The sequence below is a fragment of the Solanum verrucosum genome, unplaced genomic scaffold, assembly GCF_900185275.1.
Source record: "Solanum verrucosum unplaced genomic scaffold, falcon-dt-bn FXZP01000238.1, whole genome shotgun sequence".
Taxonomy (NCBI): Eukaryota; Viridiplantae; Streptophyta; class Magnoliopsida; order Solanales; family Solanaceae; genus Solanum; species Solanum verrucosum.
The window spans coordinates 1,749,140-1,765,420 of record NW_026020630.1 but is presented as its reverse complement, the minus strand read 5'-3'; the positions used below and the strand labels follow the sequence as shown (position 1 = coordinate 1,765,420).

The window sequence follows — 16,281 nt, the reverse complement described above, 5'->3', positions numbered from 1 at the left end:
ATTATATTTAATAATAAAGTCAGAATTTTCACTATAAGATATCAATATATACAGAAATAAAGTTGGTAAATAAATAATATATAATATAATATAATAAATTTTAATATTTATGTGTCTTTGTATTTCATCGATCTTCATTATAACTATCATTTCTATTGGAAAAAAATATATTTTTCGTTTGATGACCAAAAATCAAAATATTTTAGCAGTATAATAGTTTTGTATTTTCTGTTAATATACCAAAATAGCACTATAATATACGAGAAAGAATAAATTTCATGTTAAAGAGGAAAATATTTTTATTTTAGCAAAAATTAGAATTATTTTTAGTCGAGATAATTTAAAAGATTGATGAAATTGAAGATCAAATCTTATAATTGGGTATGATTCACAAAAGAATATTCACCTATAACAAATGTATTGTTGTGTTTTCAATGATAATTATGTTTTGTATGTCTTCCATGTTGAAGATCAAATATTACCAAACATGAAATAGTTATGTGCTCTTTATTTTTCATATTTTGATTTCTCTATTTGATTAAAGTTATGCTAATTTTAATTATTCAGGTATAAAGTCATGCTTCGTAGAGTTAACTTTACAAAACATAACTTTAAATTAAAATTCAAAAATTATATATATACAGGAGATTAAATTCCGTATATATTAAATTTAAATTATTATATCTAAAAATTTCAACTTTGAAACCCTTCACTTCACTCCTAAAATATCAAATAAGAAAGCGACACAAGCTATTAAATTCAATTTTAACAATAATAATTATATCTTAATCCAAATAAGTTAAGGGAGTAATTTTTTTTTCATTAGTCATTTAAACTCATGCCATGTCATAAAATCCTATAAACTATTTATATGAAATTGAAAATCTAATATATTATCGAGTGATTTCTTCTATCCAGCTAAATCTCAGTTGATAGAGATATAATTTAAGAGTTGTTCGATGTGTGTTGGTGAAAAAAGATACTTTGTTAATCAAATTTTAGTTGATAGAGTTACTTGATATACATTATCAATGGAAATATAAAGGCGGAATGGTCTGTTGGACCCTTGTACTTGTATGTGTTTGTATTGTGAACCCTTCCGCTTGTTCCTTTGTCATCTGAACCCCTAAACTCATCAAAACACAATATTTTAAACACGTTTTTTACCACTCAACTGTGTGTGTATCACAAACGCCTGCCACGTAATTTTAAAAATAATTATAAAATGACACGTATGATTATAAAATGACACATGTATATATGGTCACTCCATGTCATTTTTCCTTTTATTATATTTGATTAATATACCTACACTTTCTCTTTCCAATTTTTATTTCTCTTTGCCATTGCCATCTGCATCTCCATCCCCACAATCTCATTTCAACTTTTTCTTATCTTCCTTACCCTTTTCCTTTTTCCAACCTCTTCTACTCTTTCCATTGAAGTAAAAAATGTTGGCACGATTTTTGGTTGTTCACAATTTCGTTGGAGTTCGGATTTGATTTTGGGTTATGTTGAATTGGGGTTTTGGTGGTGACCGATGGCGCTAAGGAAAAGTGGGGGTCTATTGAGTGGTTTGATTGTTTCTAGTTGTTCACAACTGGCGGCGTTGTGAAAGTCGCAACTTATTGGCGGAGTTAGTTTGGGATTTTTGTTGTTGTTGTTGGTTCTCATTTATAGTTGTTGGTTGAAGCTTGTCGGAAATGATGAGAACGAAGGTAGTTTGGTCGGTGAAGGTGAGGAGGACGAGAAGAAGACAATAAATTTGGGTTTGGTTTGGAACTGAAACAAGGGGTCAATGTCAAAAATTATTTGAGTTTTTTTGTTTGATTTTCAACTTATCTAGGTAGGTTTTCCAATTTATTTTCGAATTTATTTGTTGTTTAGTTTGGATTTGATCTCTATTTGTGTCTTTGTTTGGTTTTGGGGTTTTAATCAATTACATTGACTTTGTTGAAATTCTTTGGGGATTTTGCATTTTTGTGCCTAATGTTAGTGTAAGATATTTCGGTAGTAGTGTTATGCCTTCCATGGTGTTTTTCATAGAAAAAGAGAGCCGTATAATAACAAGAAACGATAGAGAAGAAATTTTTGGGAAAAAGATCGGAAAAGAGGCCAAGAAAACCTCAAATTTTGTCCAACAATGGTGTTAGATGCAAATAGGAAGATGATGGCTTTACAAAGCAGTGACTGTCAGACCCTTTTCCAAGGGTCTCACGCTCCTAATAGGTGTGTGTCACACGCTCTTTAGTAGTAACTGCCACATAGGATGCCAAGTCAAAAAATGTGTTTAAAATATTGTGTTTTGATGAGTTCAGAGATTCAGATGACAAATGAGTAAGTAGAAGGGTTCACAATACAAACACATACAAGTACAAGGGTCCACCAGACCATTCCGCCAAATATAAAAGATAAATTAGCTAAAAATATGTGTACCAACACAACATTATTTTAGACATATAAATTACAAATAGAGCCAAATATATATATAATATTATTAAATAAGATAATTAATTTGGAGTATTTATTTGTAGTCATTGTACAGTCCCTTGTTTATAACAATCCACAGTTTGTTCTTATCCAATTATCCATGGCACATGTCAAAGTCACGTGGCAGAACCAAATATTAATAGTATAATTTTTAGTCCCTTAGATATTAATTATTTTTTATTTTAGTCCCTACAATATCTTACTTATTTAAATTTGACTTTAAGTAATTGAAACATGCACGTTTAGTCCTTTTATATATGAATATTTACAAATTTGTGATGATTATTTATTGTTATACCACTTAGTTACTCACGCGTTACATTAATTTTAGATTGTTATTCTAGATTTGATAACAATATATACTTATACATGTTCTTATATTAGGTTGATCAATCTAGGAAATGTTTCATTGTAATGAAAAAATTAATTATCTAGTGAAATTGGGAAAAATATATTTTTTATAAATGATATTTCAAGTTCATTATTTGATCCAATGTGCAGACTTTCAATCCTTGACCACCCCACACGACCACACCCTATCATCCCCGCACCTTCACTCTCCACTCCATAGATATTTGACTAGATTATAAATAATTATTTTTAAAACAACATATTTTTATTTACTTACTAAACACTGAAAATTAATTAAGAAATTCAACAGATTTTGTAGACCTTTTCCCCTTAATTCATATCAAACAAACATCAACATGTAATCTAAGTTACAAGTAAGATAAACGTTCAATATTCAGTTCGATATGGTACAAAGTTCAACTTTAATAATAAAAAATAAATATCAAAGACCAATTTTTTAAAGTGCGATTTAATACGATAAATCCCAATTTTTTATTCGATAATTTATACCACACCTTGTTACATCTTTTTTCTAGTTTCTACTTAAAAAGACCAACTACACATATTTGAATTAATCAAAGGTTAAATACATTTAATCCAATATTACAAGGACTAAAGTTGATATTTATCAATACTAGAAGGACCAAAAATTAAATATCATCCCATTTTCCTCTATATATAATCTCCCCCAAAACCCCAATAGTTCACACACAAAAATCTCACTGAAAAAAAATCACTATGAAGAATACATCAAAAACTTCCAAAATCACCCCCAAATCAGGCCAAGATGCGAGGAAGGACCGGCGATCGGCCACCGGAATAAGTGGATCTCCGAAGAAAGGCGGCCATGGTGGAAAGTTTACTTGGGCCGGCGACGGAAGTTATTCTTCTAAGAAAGAAGAAGGTGATGTTGTTGTTGTTGATGCAAATGACCCTAATTTTGATGAACCGGAAGAGAATCCGATTGACGAATCTTAGATTTAGATTTTTATTTTGAATGATCTGAATTGTTAATGTAAATATTAAAGAATCTGGTAATGTTTGGTGTATTTTATGAAGAATTTAGAGAGGGAAATGGAAATGACAAATGGAAGGGAAGATCTGTTATCTGTGTTGTGAAACTTTTGTTTGATAAATAAAAATGTTTTTTTTCCCTCTCATAGTGTTCTGTTCTATTTTCTAGCATAAGATATATTGTGGAATGATGAAGGTTTTTATTATCTTTTAGTTAGATGTCTCGGGTTTTGAAAATACTTTACTTGAGCTGAGAGTATATCGAAAATGATCTTTATTTGAGCTGAGAGTATAGCGAAAATGATCTTTGTAGGAGAGTTGTGAAGGAATTACTTGAGCTGAGAGTAGATCGGAAATGGTCTTTGTAGGAGAGTTGGGAAAGAATGAGTTATCGGGTTGTGATTTTGGGCAGGCCCTCTTGGATCCGGTAGTTACACGAGTAGGTGAGTTAGTATTGATCCGTGTGAAGAAAAGAAAATTTAGTTGACAGAGACGTTAGATCTGAAAAAAGTATCTGGTCACATATATATGTTATCATATCATATACCTTTTTAAAATATGCGTGTGACGAGATATTTTCTATAGATTTCAGTTGTAAGATCACATTGTTATTATTATTGGTAGATGTTTTGGATTGGAGCTAGGGAAATTTGGAATCCATAGAGAAAATATTATTCGTTATCAAAGGTAATCAAAAGTAGAAAGGTTTGGATATGGTCTATACTACTTCAAATCTCATTTGTAGGATTATAATTGTTTATTTGTTGTCATTACGTTAGAAATCACATTGTTTATTTATTGTTATTGTTGTCATTATGTTAGATGTTTCTAATTTGAGCCAGAGGAATTCGGATCCCTATCATAGAGTGTTAATCTTTCTCATGTGTTGTTGTTAGACGTCTTCGGTTTGAGCTAGGGGAATCAAAATACCTATCTATGGTGAGTGTGAAATCTTTTCACGTAGAAATTTGAATTGATCGAGCCAATATATTATTAAGTTAAAACAAATGCAAATAGGGAATGAAGTTCCTATGTAGGAAGTGCTTAATCTTTTCAAGTACGAATTTAAATTAGTCAAATTAATAAATTTCAAAGACTACTGAATTGTAATCTTACAAATTCAAAATCCATATGTACATATGTCATTTTTGTCTGCAAGTTGTTCATAAGAATCAACTTCGTGAAAAGCGAAGACATACTGTAGGAATCAATTGATAGACATTTTTCTTGAGAAAGAGAATTCAGGATGATCTCTAACAATTTTTTACAAACTATGTTAAAACCAAGATTGTGAAACCATACAATTACTATGTTAATTTATTTTTTAACATAATAAGATTGGAAATGATAATACAAAGATTCATGTTAGTCGACCGCTGAGGACTAGTGATGCTTGTGTGATGGCTCGAGCAACTCGCCAAACTTCATGTTGTACAGAATGCCACGAGTCTGAAGAATTCAGGCTCTTGGCATTCTCAATAGCGTCAGATATACCGGGAAATGAGTTAGATCCATAGTCATCGTGTTTTGCTGGCGCGTAAATCTAAGTAAAAAATTGTCGTAATTAGATCCATTTTTTCATGAAATGAATAACTACGTGATATCATTTGGTATCATAGCAGGATTGAAAGATGACTTCTTACCAAATGTTTGTACCATGTCCTTGAAGACAGCCCGTCTCTATCTGTGAATGCTCGTTCTGTCATTATTAGTCTATCGTTCAACTCTCTCACTGATGCACGACTTCTTTTTGCTTTGAGTGCCTACAAGTTAAATCCACGCGAGCAATCTTAAGTATTACTGTTAAATTGTGTGATCAACTCATCTAAAAGCTTAAGAAGTTATAAATCGGACATCATATAATAAAACTCGTGTCGTACCTTTATGTCGTTCTTAATTCTTGTGGCTGCTTTTCTGAGTTTTTCAATAGAAGCATACAAAGGAACAAGTGAAAAGCCCTTGTCTGATATTTCAGCTTCCAAGTGTTCTGCACTTTTCTGTTTCACAAATATTGAGAACATTAGCGACATTTCGTTTGTAGCTAAGCTGACGATTGAACAATACCTGGAGCTCATACGCGTACGATAGGTAATTAAAAGGCAAAACTTCATCATCTGCAAGTCGAAGAGCTACCAAACCCCATATGCTTGCCGCTGTAAAAATAGTAATAAAACTAGATCGATCCATGATGGAAAACAAGGTATTTGCATGGAACAAGAGCAATGATTCGTTACAAGATAGCATGGCATAACAGTTACTTTTTTTTTAATGTATAACAGGATTATTAGTTACTAGTTGGTGCTAGTTATCTAGTTACAGAAGTGACCCCATAGGCGTTTGCTTTTGCGTCTCTCTAAAATTGTAGTCATTGTAAAATCTTGGTTTATTTAACCATCAGAAACTCCCAAGCACAGAAATATGCACATAGTATGTGCTTATTATATTGCTCGCGCTCTCCAAAAATGTTGTTGTATTCCGGATCCTCCAAAAATACACTACTTTTGAGTATCTAATGCTGATACGGACCCAACAACATTTTTGACCAGTCCAAGCAATATAATGTGCTTGATATATGACAATAAATAACTGTATGTGACATCTTAAATTTGTTATCTACATTTGCTTTTCTACTTAAAGAGCGTGTTTTAGCATATAATGGGAACAAACAATCTCACTCAGATATTCAAGATGCAGCATATAGCAATCTGGAAAAAAGGCGTAACAAACCTGCTACATGCCTATGAAACATCGGGTCTCCAAATTTCTTCATCCAAACAAAGTCATCGTACATCGAGTGGTATGCAGGGTAACCTGCAGACAAAAATGTCGAATGCCTATACTTTAAGCAGTTTCTGCAATTACAAACTCTGAAAAATAACTGGACATGCTTTTTGAGGTAACTAATATCTTGTTACCTTCTCCAAAAGACATGTCTAGTGCTGGAGACCCAATGTGTTGAACAAATGCCGCGTAATCGGATCCAGCTCCGCCTAACCTCCCGAGCTACATGAAAACAGATTATCTGGATTAGTCTGTCTGATCATTTTCAAAGTTGTAAGGTTTTAAATGAAGCATTAAGGTACCGATTAAGAAGATGTCTAAACTTAGGCAAACACTTTACCACTCTCACCTTTACTGTTGTATCGTTGCCAGAAGCGAGCCAAGATTGGTAAATAGTTTGTGAGGAGTTATCGGGGTCTTGGACCTTCAAAGAAGAAGTTAGTTTAAGATGAGTCAAAGATCACGATAACTAGTTACATAAGAATACAAGTTCAAATTGATCTGCAAACACTATAAAATGTGGAACGTTGACGATGCTTTCGTGCACATAACTGTGGTGTTGTACATTTTTTGGGGGGATAATCAGGATCAATACCTGCTGAGAAGCTTGTATGATTAGTTCATCAAGCTGTGGTGTTGCAGAGGCTCGAAAATCTCCTGCTTGAACAGCACAATCAACGTTCAAGTAGGCGACGACCCGTGCAGCTAGCATTTCCCTATTTTCTTCAACCCATTCTGTTGAACCTATCTGAAATGAGCAGGTTGTTAACGTTTAGTTAATGCCATTGTATGGTCTTGTGACATCAAAGCTTTGTTTGTTATATGAATGTGCTCGTGTTTGACTAAGAGAAGAGATGAAGGGTCACCAGGCCATACTCCTCAGCGTCCCAGTTGCATAAGATGATTGTTCTTCGCGGTCTCCACCCTCTTTTTTGCAGCTTTTTGAGCCTTTGTGCAATCTGCATTTCACAAGTAAACCAGGTAGTCGTCACTCATCAGTTTATATATGTATATACATATTTGATTCATGAAATCTAGAACCTTGACGTTTTAGGTAAGTTCTCTGGAGAAATAATACCTCAAGTAGGGATGCTGTGCCACTATTAGGATCAACAGCTCCAAATGTCCATGCATCGCGATGATTACCTAGTATAACAAACCTGGACACATCTTCCCTTGAGCAACACTAACAGTTCCTAGCAGATATTTTTAGTCATCTTGTTTTATACTTCACCAAGTTCTATAATTATTCCTTTGTTTTATGGTAGCCGACCCCAACTCGTCAATCATTCAAATGACCAACTAAGCCTCGATCCCAGACTAGTTGAGGTCAATTATGTATATAGTATGCATTTTAAGGCTTAAGTGAAGTCAAATAACTCATGACAAGTTGAAGTTTAGAGAGGCGTACCGATCAGGTTCTTCTTCTCCTTCTATAACTGCAATAACATTTTGGATTGTGCTTATGACTTGTTGTCCCTGCAGAACATACAACCGTTCAACAATCCCAAATTGACGTGTAGACTACTACTCTTTATTCTTTCTAAACGGAAGGGTGAACCAGATGACATAAACAAATGACGGTTAGTTCTGAGATCACTTTCAAGCTTAGTCTTTCTCATATTCCCTCATAACTAATACAAAGAATAGTCTCTGTAAGACCGATCAAAGCGCACTGAAAGAACCTATCAATTCTTGCTAGTCATAACAACCAAAACAGGTTAGCCTTCATTTTCCCCGTTGACTAGTCATACGTTGTGATGAATCTGTGTAGCTACTATAAAGTGCTTTTTATAATTCAATAGAGAAAAGAGAGAAGAGTTGTTCCATTTTACGTGACATTCTTTAGTTTTTAGTATGTTCCAACAAAGAGCAAAACTTTTCTATTAGAAACAATTTAACTTTTAACTTCCCAATTCCTTAATGACATGCTCTTATAGTTAACGGAATGTCATGGCATGTTTAAGACCACAAAGTTCTCCGTCCAGTCAACACCTTCACATAAAATGAAACAGCATAGTTACTTACTTCATAAGAGAGATTTGCAATTGCAGGTCCCGGCCCAACTCTATAAATAGGACTATCCTTTCCTCCTTGCCAATCCACATTTGCTACTTTTCCACCAATAGTCCTTATGATTGCATCTCCATCAGCCCAAGAAATTGGCAATGATGGTATCAATGGTACATTTCCTCCCTCGTCAACTTCATCGTCTGATAATCTCTCACATTCTCCGGTACTAGGCCACCCTGGTGTTGTAGGATCACCAATTCCATCATACACTGATCCAACCTGAACTCCACTTGGTGGCATCCACTTATCGTCCGGAAACCATTTTTTGCCACCATAGTCCTTTTTATCAGTAAAAATTAACACCCCTATTGCACCAACAGCATGAGCATTATGTACAATGTCTCCCCTGTATATCTTCCCATATCTTGCCAATACAACAGTATTAGATACATTAACTCCCATTTCTCTCAATGTCGCATAGTCCTCTACACGCCCGTAATTTGCATATACCACAGGACCAGTCGCGGTACCTGATCAGGTGGATTCAATACATAAAATTTTATGAGTTCAACCTTTAAAGTACTAAAGTGCTAAAATTCATTGCAGAAATTATGAGTTCATGACTTAATATTTGTTGAATAAAAACAAAATGTCTTCAAATTGTTAGAATATGGATAATAAGAATAACTACAAAACCAAAATGACACTTGTTTTGACTTAACATAGCCATGTTTCTAGAGGATAGTTGAAGTCTCTATCACGAGCAAACTCAAAAACAATAACAATACTATCTACGGGATTCAACTAAGCCAGACACGAGGTAGCCTTCACAAACGATAATTATACTACCAAACCAAAATGGCACTTGCTTGACTTAACATAACCATGTTTCTTGAAGATTGTTAAAGTCTCTTTCACGAGCAAGCGGAAGAATAATACCAGTACTATCTCCCGGATTCAACCAAGCCACACAAGAGGCAATATTCAAGAATGTCGCTCTTCTATTCTCAACTCTACGATTTCACCCTATGATCAATGATCTCTCTCAAATGCTTTTCAATATAATTGCTTATGATTTCCAAAGAAGCCAACCCTATCTATCATATCAAGGATGAGATTAAACTAAAATAAAATCCTCCAAACTCAATTTCAAGATTCATAAACCACGTAGTAAATTCAAAAACTTGAATGTATTTTATACCCCTTTCATTTCAACGTGTTTGTCTTAATTTCCTTTCCGTCTTTTTCCAAAAGAATATCTCTTTCCTTTTTTCACAACTCTTTAAAATTCTAAACTTTCCCGAAGACATTTTTAAGACTACACGATTAAAGGACATTGCAATACATTCTAGTTATATTTAGTATAAGACTACGAGATTCAAAAGTACTCTGGACTATCTTAAACTCCGTGTCAAGTTAAAATAAGACAAACAAATTGAAACGAAGAAAGTATGTCAATTAACAATACTTGATCTAGCATAAGCATGAAAGGTAGGTAATACATTCTATTTATATATAGTATAAGACCACGAGATTCAAAAGTAATCTTTACTATCTTAAACTCCATGCCAAGTTAAAATCAGGCAAATAAATCGAAACGAAAGGGTATGTCAATTAACAATACCTGATCTAGCATAAGCATGAAAGGTAGGTAATACTTCATTAGCCACCTCTGCATATGGATCACCATCATAAATCTCTTGAAAAAGACCAAACTTTATTGTTTTTTCTGAAGATTTTAGGGTTAAAGACCTTGAGACAGGATAAGTTAAGGAAACATCATAGGATGTTACATGTGAGGGTATGTTACAAGAAGTGAAAATTGACAGAACATAAGCTGCTGCATCAGCATTAGCTTGAGAACCAGCAACATGGGGTCTCTTAGTTAAGGTATAAAGATGATTTGCTATAGAGGAATTATCAGAAAAAGAATCAGATATGAACAAAGTGTGATAGTAAGATTTTGGTGGGGTTTCCAAGAAAATAAAGGAAATTGAAGTGGCTAGTACTATCAAGGTGAAAAATGTTAACTTTGTCATTTGATTTTAGTTTCTTGAAATTTGGTCATAGATTCTTGATTTTTTTTGTTGATGAAAATGGTCTTTAAAGGTGAAGTTTGAGCAAGAAAGTTGAGTCCTTTTATGTTATATTTTCCAATGTCAAGATTGTGTACTTTAAAGGACTTTTTAGGCATGAAAATGGACAAAAATAATCCTTTCTCTGTCTAATTTTTTATGAGTTAGTTTAACTTGATATAAAATTTAAGCAAGAAATATTATTTTTTGAAATTTGTGGTAAAAAAATAAGTGACAAATATTTATGTGATTATAAATCATTTTATTAAGAATAAAATAAATATTTTAAAGTTAAATTGTTACTTAATATAAAAATATATAATTTTTTAAATGTACTCAAAATAATTGTTAATATAAACTGATAAAGAGGGAGTACGTAAATAACCATTTATTTGAGTGCTTTTTTTATTTTAATTTTTTGGTTTTTTCAAGGTAGTTTCAGAATCTTTCATAAAGAAATAGTTGGATTCTTGGATATATGTGTGTGTCATTAAGAGGGGCCAAGACTTGGGCCTACAATTGTTTGGGGTGGGGGGTATTTTAATTAAAAAGAAAATGTGTTTAAAAAGAAAAGAAATAATATATTTATTTGGAAAAGGACATTTTTTACTCATTCAGCAATTATAGGGGCATTTTTGAACCAAAATATTAACGACGAGAGTGTTTTTGAGCCAAACTATAAACGGAGGGCATTTTTGTTCATTTCACATAGTTTAAGAGCATTTTAAACCCTTTTCTCTTTTATTTTTAAAATAGAAATAACGTTTAGTAATCACTTTTCAGTCATGTCTTCGAAAGATGCACTATTTGGAATTCTAAATTATATAGGTGAAACTTTATGATAATATCATCGAGTTTCATATATTGAATTTGAAACTCTGTGACAGGACAATTTTGTAATTACAACAGTTAAAAAATGATTATTTGTGAATTTTATAGATTTTTTTGTCCTCGTTAGACAAATAAGCCAATTTTCCACTAATAACAATAGCATATTCAATATAACCCTACAAAGTGTGTATCATGACGCAAGAGGTGTTAGGCGTGGATCGACATATGATGTAAACACTGTTTTGTATCGATTTTAATCATATGAAGAGAACACACTACAATCACTCTATCTAGATTCTTCTTCCATGAAGTATATTGACTCGACTAATTCCTATTTATGATGGGAAAAAATCATTTAAAGATCTAATTATAATCCTTATTAAAATAAAAATAAATGTTAGAATATCTTAATGGGACAATTAATTTGCTTTCCTTTATTATTCTGAGATGTATTTGGTGAATTTTTTTTCACCAATTTGAATATTGGATTATTAATGGAGAGATGGAAAATTCAGTGGCTTTTATAGTTTAAGATTCTTGGTATATTAAGAAATCAAGTCAAGTTTTTCTTAATTTATTAAGAGTTATTTAAGGGAAAAAACAGGTTATTTATTGCTAAATCAGAAAAAATGTATAATGAAATTTAATAGAATGTTTTTATTATTTAAGAGATCGAGTCTTCAAGCTGGACAATATTGGGCCTGACATATATATGTTTGCTTGTATTGGGCTTCATTCATAATATTGGGCCTTGATGGATCATCAAAAGTTTTCAATAGATGGGCTTGACACAGCCCACAAGTCGTAACAATGACCAATAGTTTAGTACAAGAGAAACTTTCGCATATAGTCACTCAAAAATAACTTAATTACGATCCATAGCTATAATTTACTAATTACAATTCCTATCTACATGTTATAGGGAGGAGAGTGGCGAGCAAGATTGGGAGAGGGAGGAAAGAGGCGAGCGATATTGGGAGAGGGAGGAAAGAGATGAGCGATATTGGGAGAGGGAGGAGAGAGGCAAGTGAGAGAGGACAATAATTTATATAATTCGCCGGTACGTTTGTATATACAAATGTGGCGAATTATACAAACTCGAAGTCAAGCGAGAGAGGGCAAGAATTATTAGTTGCGAATTATACAAATGTGGCGAATTATACAAACGTGACTAATTATACAATTTCTAAGTCAGCCCACGTAATTATTAGTTAGTGTTAGTCGCGAGTGATAATTATAACAAACTATAGCAATGATGACTAATTAAGTTATATAGATTTACTCAACCGTGTAATTCTCTCATTACAAATATCGTATTTAATTGTGTGATCAATCTAAAAGTTTGATTTATTAAATAAAATAACACTCTTTATCATTTTTTTAAAAAAAATATTTATAATGCAAGATATGTAGCCAGGTAGATACCAAGGGTTGTAATGGAATATACGTATCCCTTTACGTTTTATCAGCTAATCCAAACAGACTCTAATTATTTTAATTTGCTTTAGTGCTGCATATGGTGGCAAAAGAAACAATAGTGGAAGTCTTTTTTTCAATGGATATCCTTTTTAAATTGATTTTTTATTTTTATGAAAAATGCCAAATATATATATATACTTTTTATATATATCTTTGATTGGTATATCTTTTTTCCACCCGTGAAGTAGTTTGTAGATAATTCCAAGAGTCAAGAGAAATGATTGGCCACCAAAAATTCACAAAAAGGTAACCAATTTCTTGGCTTTTTTTGTTCTAAATTTTATATATATTTTAACAACATAATTTAATCGATAATTTTTTATGATTCGACCTTTTTCTGGAATTTTTTATGTATAACAAAAGCTTAGTTCATTGAACTATTCTTTTTTATAATCTAATTAATAAATTTTTGTGATCTAGTCCAAACTTTACACATAATGAAAATTTAGTGTGCAAGTTCTCTTATTATAATCTAATAAATAAGTTCCTAACTTCATTTAGAATCTAATATCATTCGAATACTTTGTCTCCTTTCTCCAAAATAGTTTAACAAAAAGCAATATTTAATTAAAGGTCTCATTTAGATTAGAAAAATTATCAAATTTTAGTACTCTGTCCTTCATTAAATTTTTTATTTAATAGTATTTTGATTTAGATTTTACTTCCTAATGGAGCTCCAACCTTGACGATAATTTTAAACTATAGTTAAAAGTTAAAATGTCAATCCTCTCCTTACTAATTGCCTATCTAGTTGTGTTTCGAGCTTGATCGTCAGGTCAAGGTTGTAGACCAATGAAAAAATAAAAGTCGTTCGTATCGAGTGATATATTTAATAATTTTAAAAGAATTTAGACACGCGAAGTTCATTTATTTCATATTGGAGTTTTATTTTTAAAATCGTGTTGAATTAAAAAGGAATCTTTAGTCTTCAAATATTAAAGGTTTCAAATTTGAATCTGAAAATAAAAAAAAATCCAAATAGAAAAGTGTCCTCTATTTAATAAGTCTTATACTATACAAATTTAAATTAATAGGAAGTCGAAACTTTTTTTTAAATAAAAGAACAGTACCTTTTAAATTATTTAATACCTACAATGAATATCCTAGGGTACTTTATCCTAGTCTTTTTTACTTTCCCAACTACTATATTCCAAAATTATTGTTCTTTTCTAATCATCCATTAGCATTTGAATTTCTCTTTTTGTGCATCATGCTAGATAATAACAAAATTAATCACTTTTTAAATTTTTTTGCGGCAGGTTAAAATAGGCCTTTAAATATATCCATGACTAGTTTGGTCCCTTAAATTTGATAAAATTAAATAATTTTGGTCCCCGTCAAATATTTAACAAATTACTTTTGTTTGATTTGATGGGGACTCGTATTTGGTGTTGTAACTTTACTATTTCGTTATTTTTGATCTATTACAAGATTTTGTGCAACTTTTGAAGCGTAACTTGTGTTATTTTTTAGTGTCTAGTACAATATAAGATTTGATGAGATTTTCCTAATGTTTCTGATGAAACGTTTTGTGAATATAAGTTAAATTCCATAACTAAGCAATAAAATGTACTATGCAGGAGACTTGATTAATCTGTTATTTTACTGTATAGTGGCTATTTAATTAATTATGAAAAGGCAATTACTTTAAGCTAAAATAGTAAAAATACATAAATAAAAGTACATAAAATCATTTTACTCATGGGAATATATTCACTTTCCATACATACAACAACAGAAAGAACACTCACGGGAGCTAACAAACAACAAAAAAGCAAAAAAAAAAAAAAAGGTAAAAAAAAAAGAGTTCTTTATATATATTAATTAATTAAAAAAAGACAAGTATTAAAAATACCATTAAATTTGACGAAAATTATTAGTTTCGTCTTTAAACTATTGATAGTCTTAAAAACACTCATCTATTTGACTAATTAAACTTAGATACACCTCCGATCTGCCCTATAGCATATAAAGTGGTCTTAAATTCTTGTAAAAGCATGGGTCTGTTTAATGAAAACCCGAAAGAAGTGTTGAAAACACTCCTAAACAAACGAAAATTAGGAGTCTATTTCACTCATGTTGCAAAATCGAGCGTGTATTCAAGTTCAATTAGTCAAGTAAAAGAGTGTTTTTAAGACTGTCACTAATTCTACTAGTTCAAAAATAACACTAATAATTCACATTAAATTTAAATATATTTTCAATATTTCTCTCTTAATTAAATAACCAGAAATTGTGGCCAAAATTCTTTCTTGTGAACACCCCACCACCCCTATAAACCACCCTACCCACTACCCACCCACCCCCAACTTTTCTTGCATTCATTTCAGTGGAAGCACCCGTGACACTCTCAATCCTATGTCATGACTCATGATTCTCCAATTTGTACCACTTTCTACCTAAAAGATGACTCATTATTATTTTCAATTTGTCGAATAATAACAGAGTCAGAATTTTTATTAAAATAGATTAAAATTATAAAATAAAAAGAAAACATACAAGACGTTAAGGGAATTCAATATTTAGTATATATATACATATATATGTAGTATAATTTTTTTAACAAAAATTGTATCATGGAAAAAACTATCTGTGTCATATTCCTTAAGGGTATATCCAACATTCAATGAAGTGGAGAAAAATCATGATAAATCGTGATTCAAATATTGATAATGTAGAAAATGTATTATTCCTTCTATTTGGATCAATTTATGTGAATCTATTTCATTGAACTAGAAATTTAGAAAAATAAATGATTTTTAAAAAAGTTTTGGTCTTATATATATGTCATAACATTTTTATTGTTAAAAGACTTTTGAAATTGTTGTCTAGCTAATTACCATAACATTTGTGTAACCATAAAAACTTGTAATTAAGAGTAAAACATGAAGTTGAAATAAGAGAACGATCATATCCTTTTTTTTAACGACTAAAACGGAAATAAGATCACATAAACTTGTCCGAAAGGATTAAACGATTTTTTATATGCTTAATAAGTACACATTATCATAGTCCATAGAGTTATCCGATAATTTTAGTGCAAACATAAATACGTAAAATCATAGGTGATTTCAATTTATTTGCTTACATCTCGATAGACATAGTTATTTGATACCCAAATTATTAAAAAAGTATAACAAATATTAAAAAGAAATAGTCAAAATACTTGGAAACGGATCGAAACACCGCTATCATTTTTATTTTTTTAAAAACAATGATATATGACTCATTACTCAAAACCACTTGA

At 31.4% G+C, this 16,281-nt stretch overlaps 1 protein-coding gene across 2 annotated transcripts; it reads right to left on the bottom strand.

The window, feature by feature from the left end:
* Positions 1–5,162: 5,162 nt before the first annotated feature.
* On the bottom strand, positions 5,163–10,732 carry LOC125811692 (probable glutamate carboxypeptidase LAMP1). Of its 2 annotated transcripts, none has more exons than XM_049491221.1 (13): positions 10,274–10,732; positions 8,665–9,179; positions 8,048–8,115; positions 7,715–7,811; positions 7,503–7,595; positions 7,232–7,384; positions 6,986–7,060; positions 6,771–6,858; positions 6,583–6,666; positions 5,920–6,008; positions 5,736–5,852; positions 5,499–5,618; positions 5,163–5,398 (listed from the first exon to the last, which is right to left on the bottom strand). In XM_049491221.1, exons 1-13 carry the CDS (start codon positions 10,686–10,688, stop codon positions 5,216–5,218), a joined length of 2,097 nt encoding a protein of 698 aa, XP_049347178.1. In that variant the 5' UTR covers positions 10,689–10,732; the 3' UTR covers positions 5,163–5,215. The 2 variants fall into 2 exon arrangements, with proteins under 2 accessions (XP_049347178.1, XP_049347179.1); XM_049491222.1 differs by having other exon boundaries at positions 5,164–5,398; positions 7,715–7,796.
* Between the last annotated feature and the right edge of the window lie 5,549 nt (positions 10,733–16,281).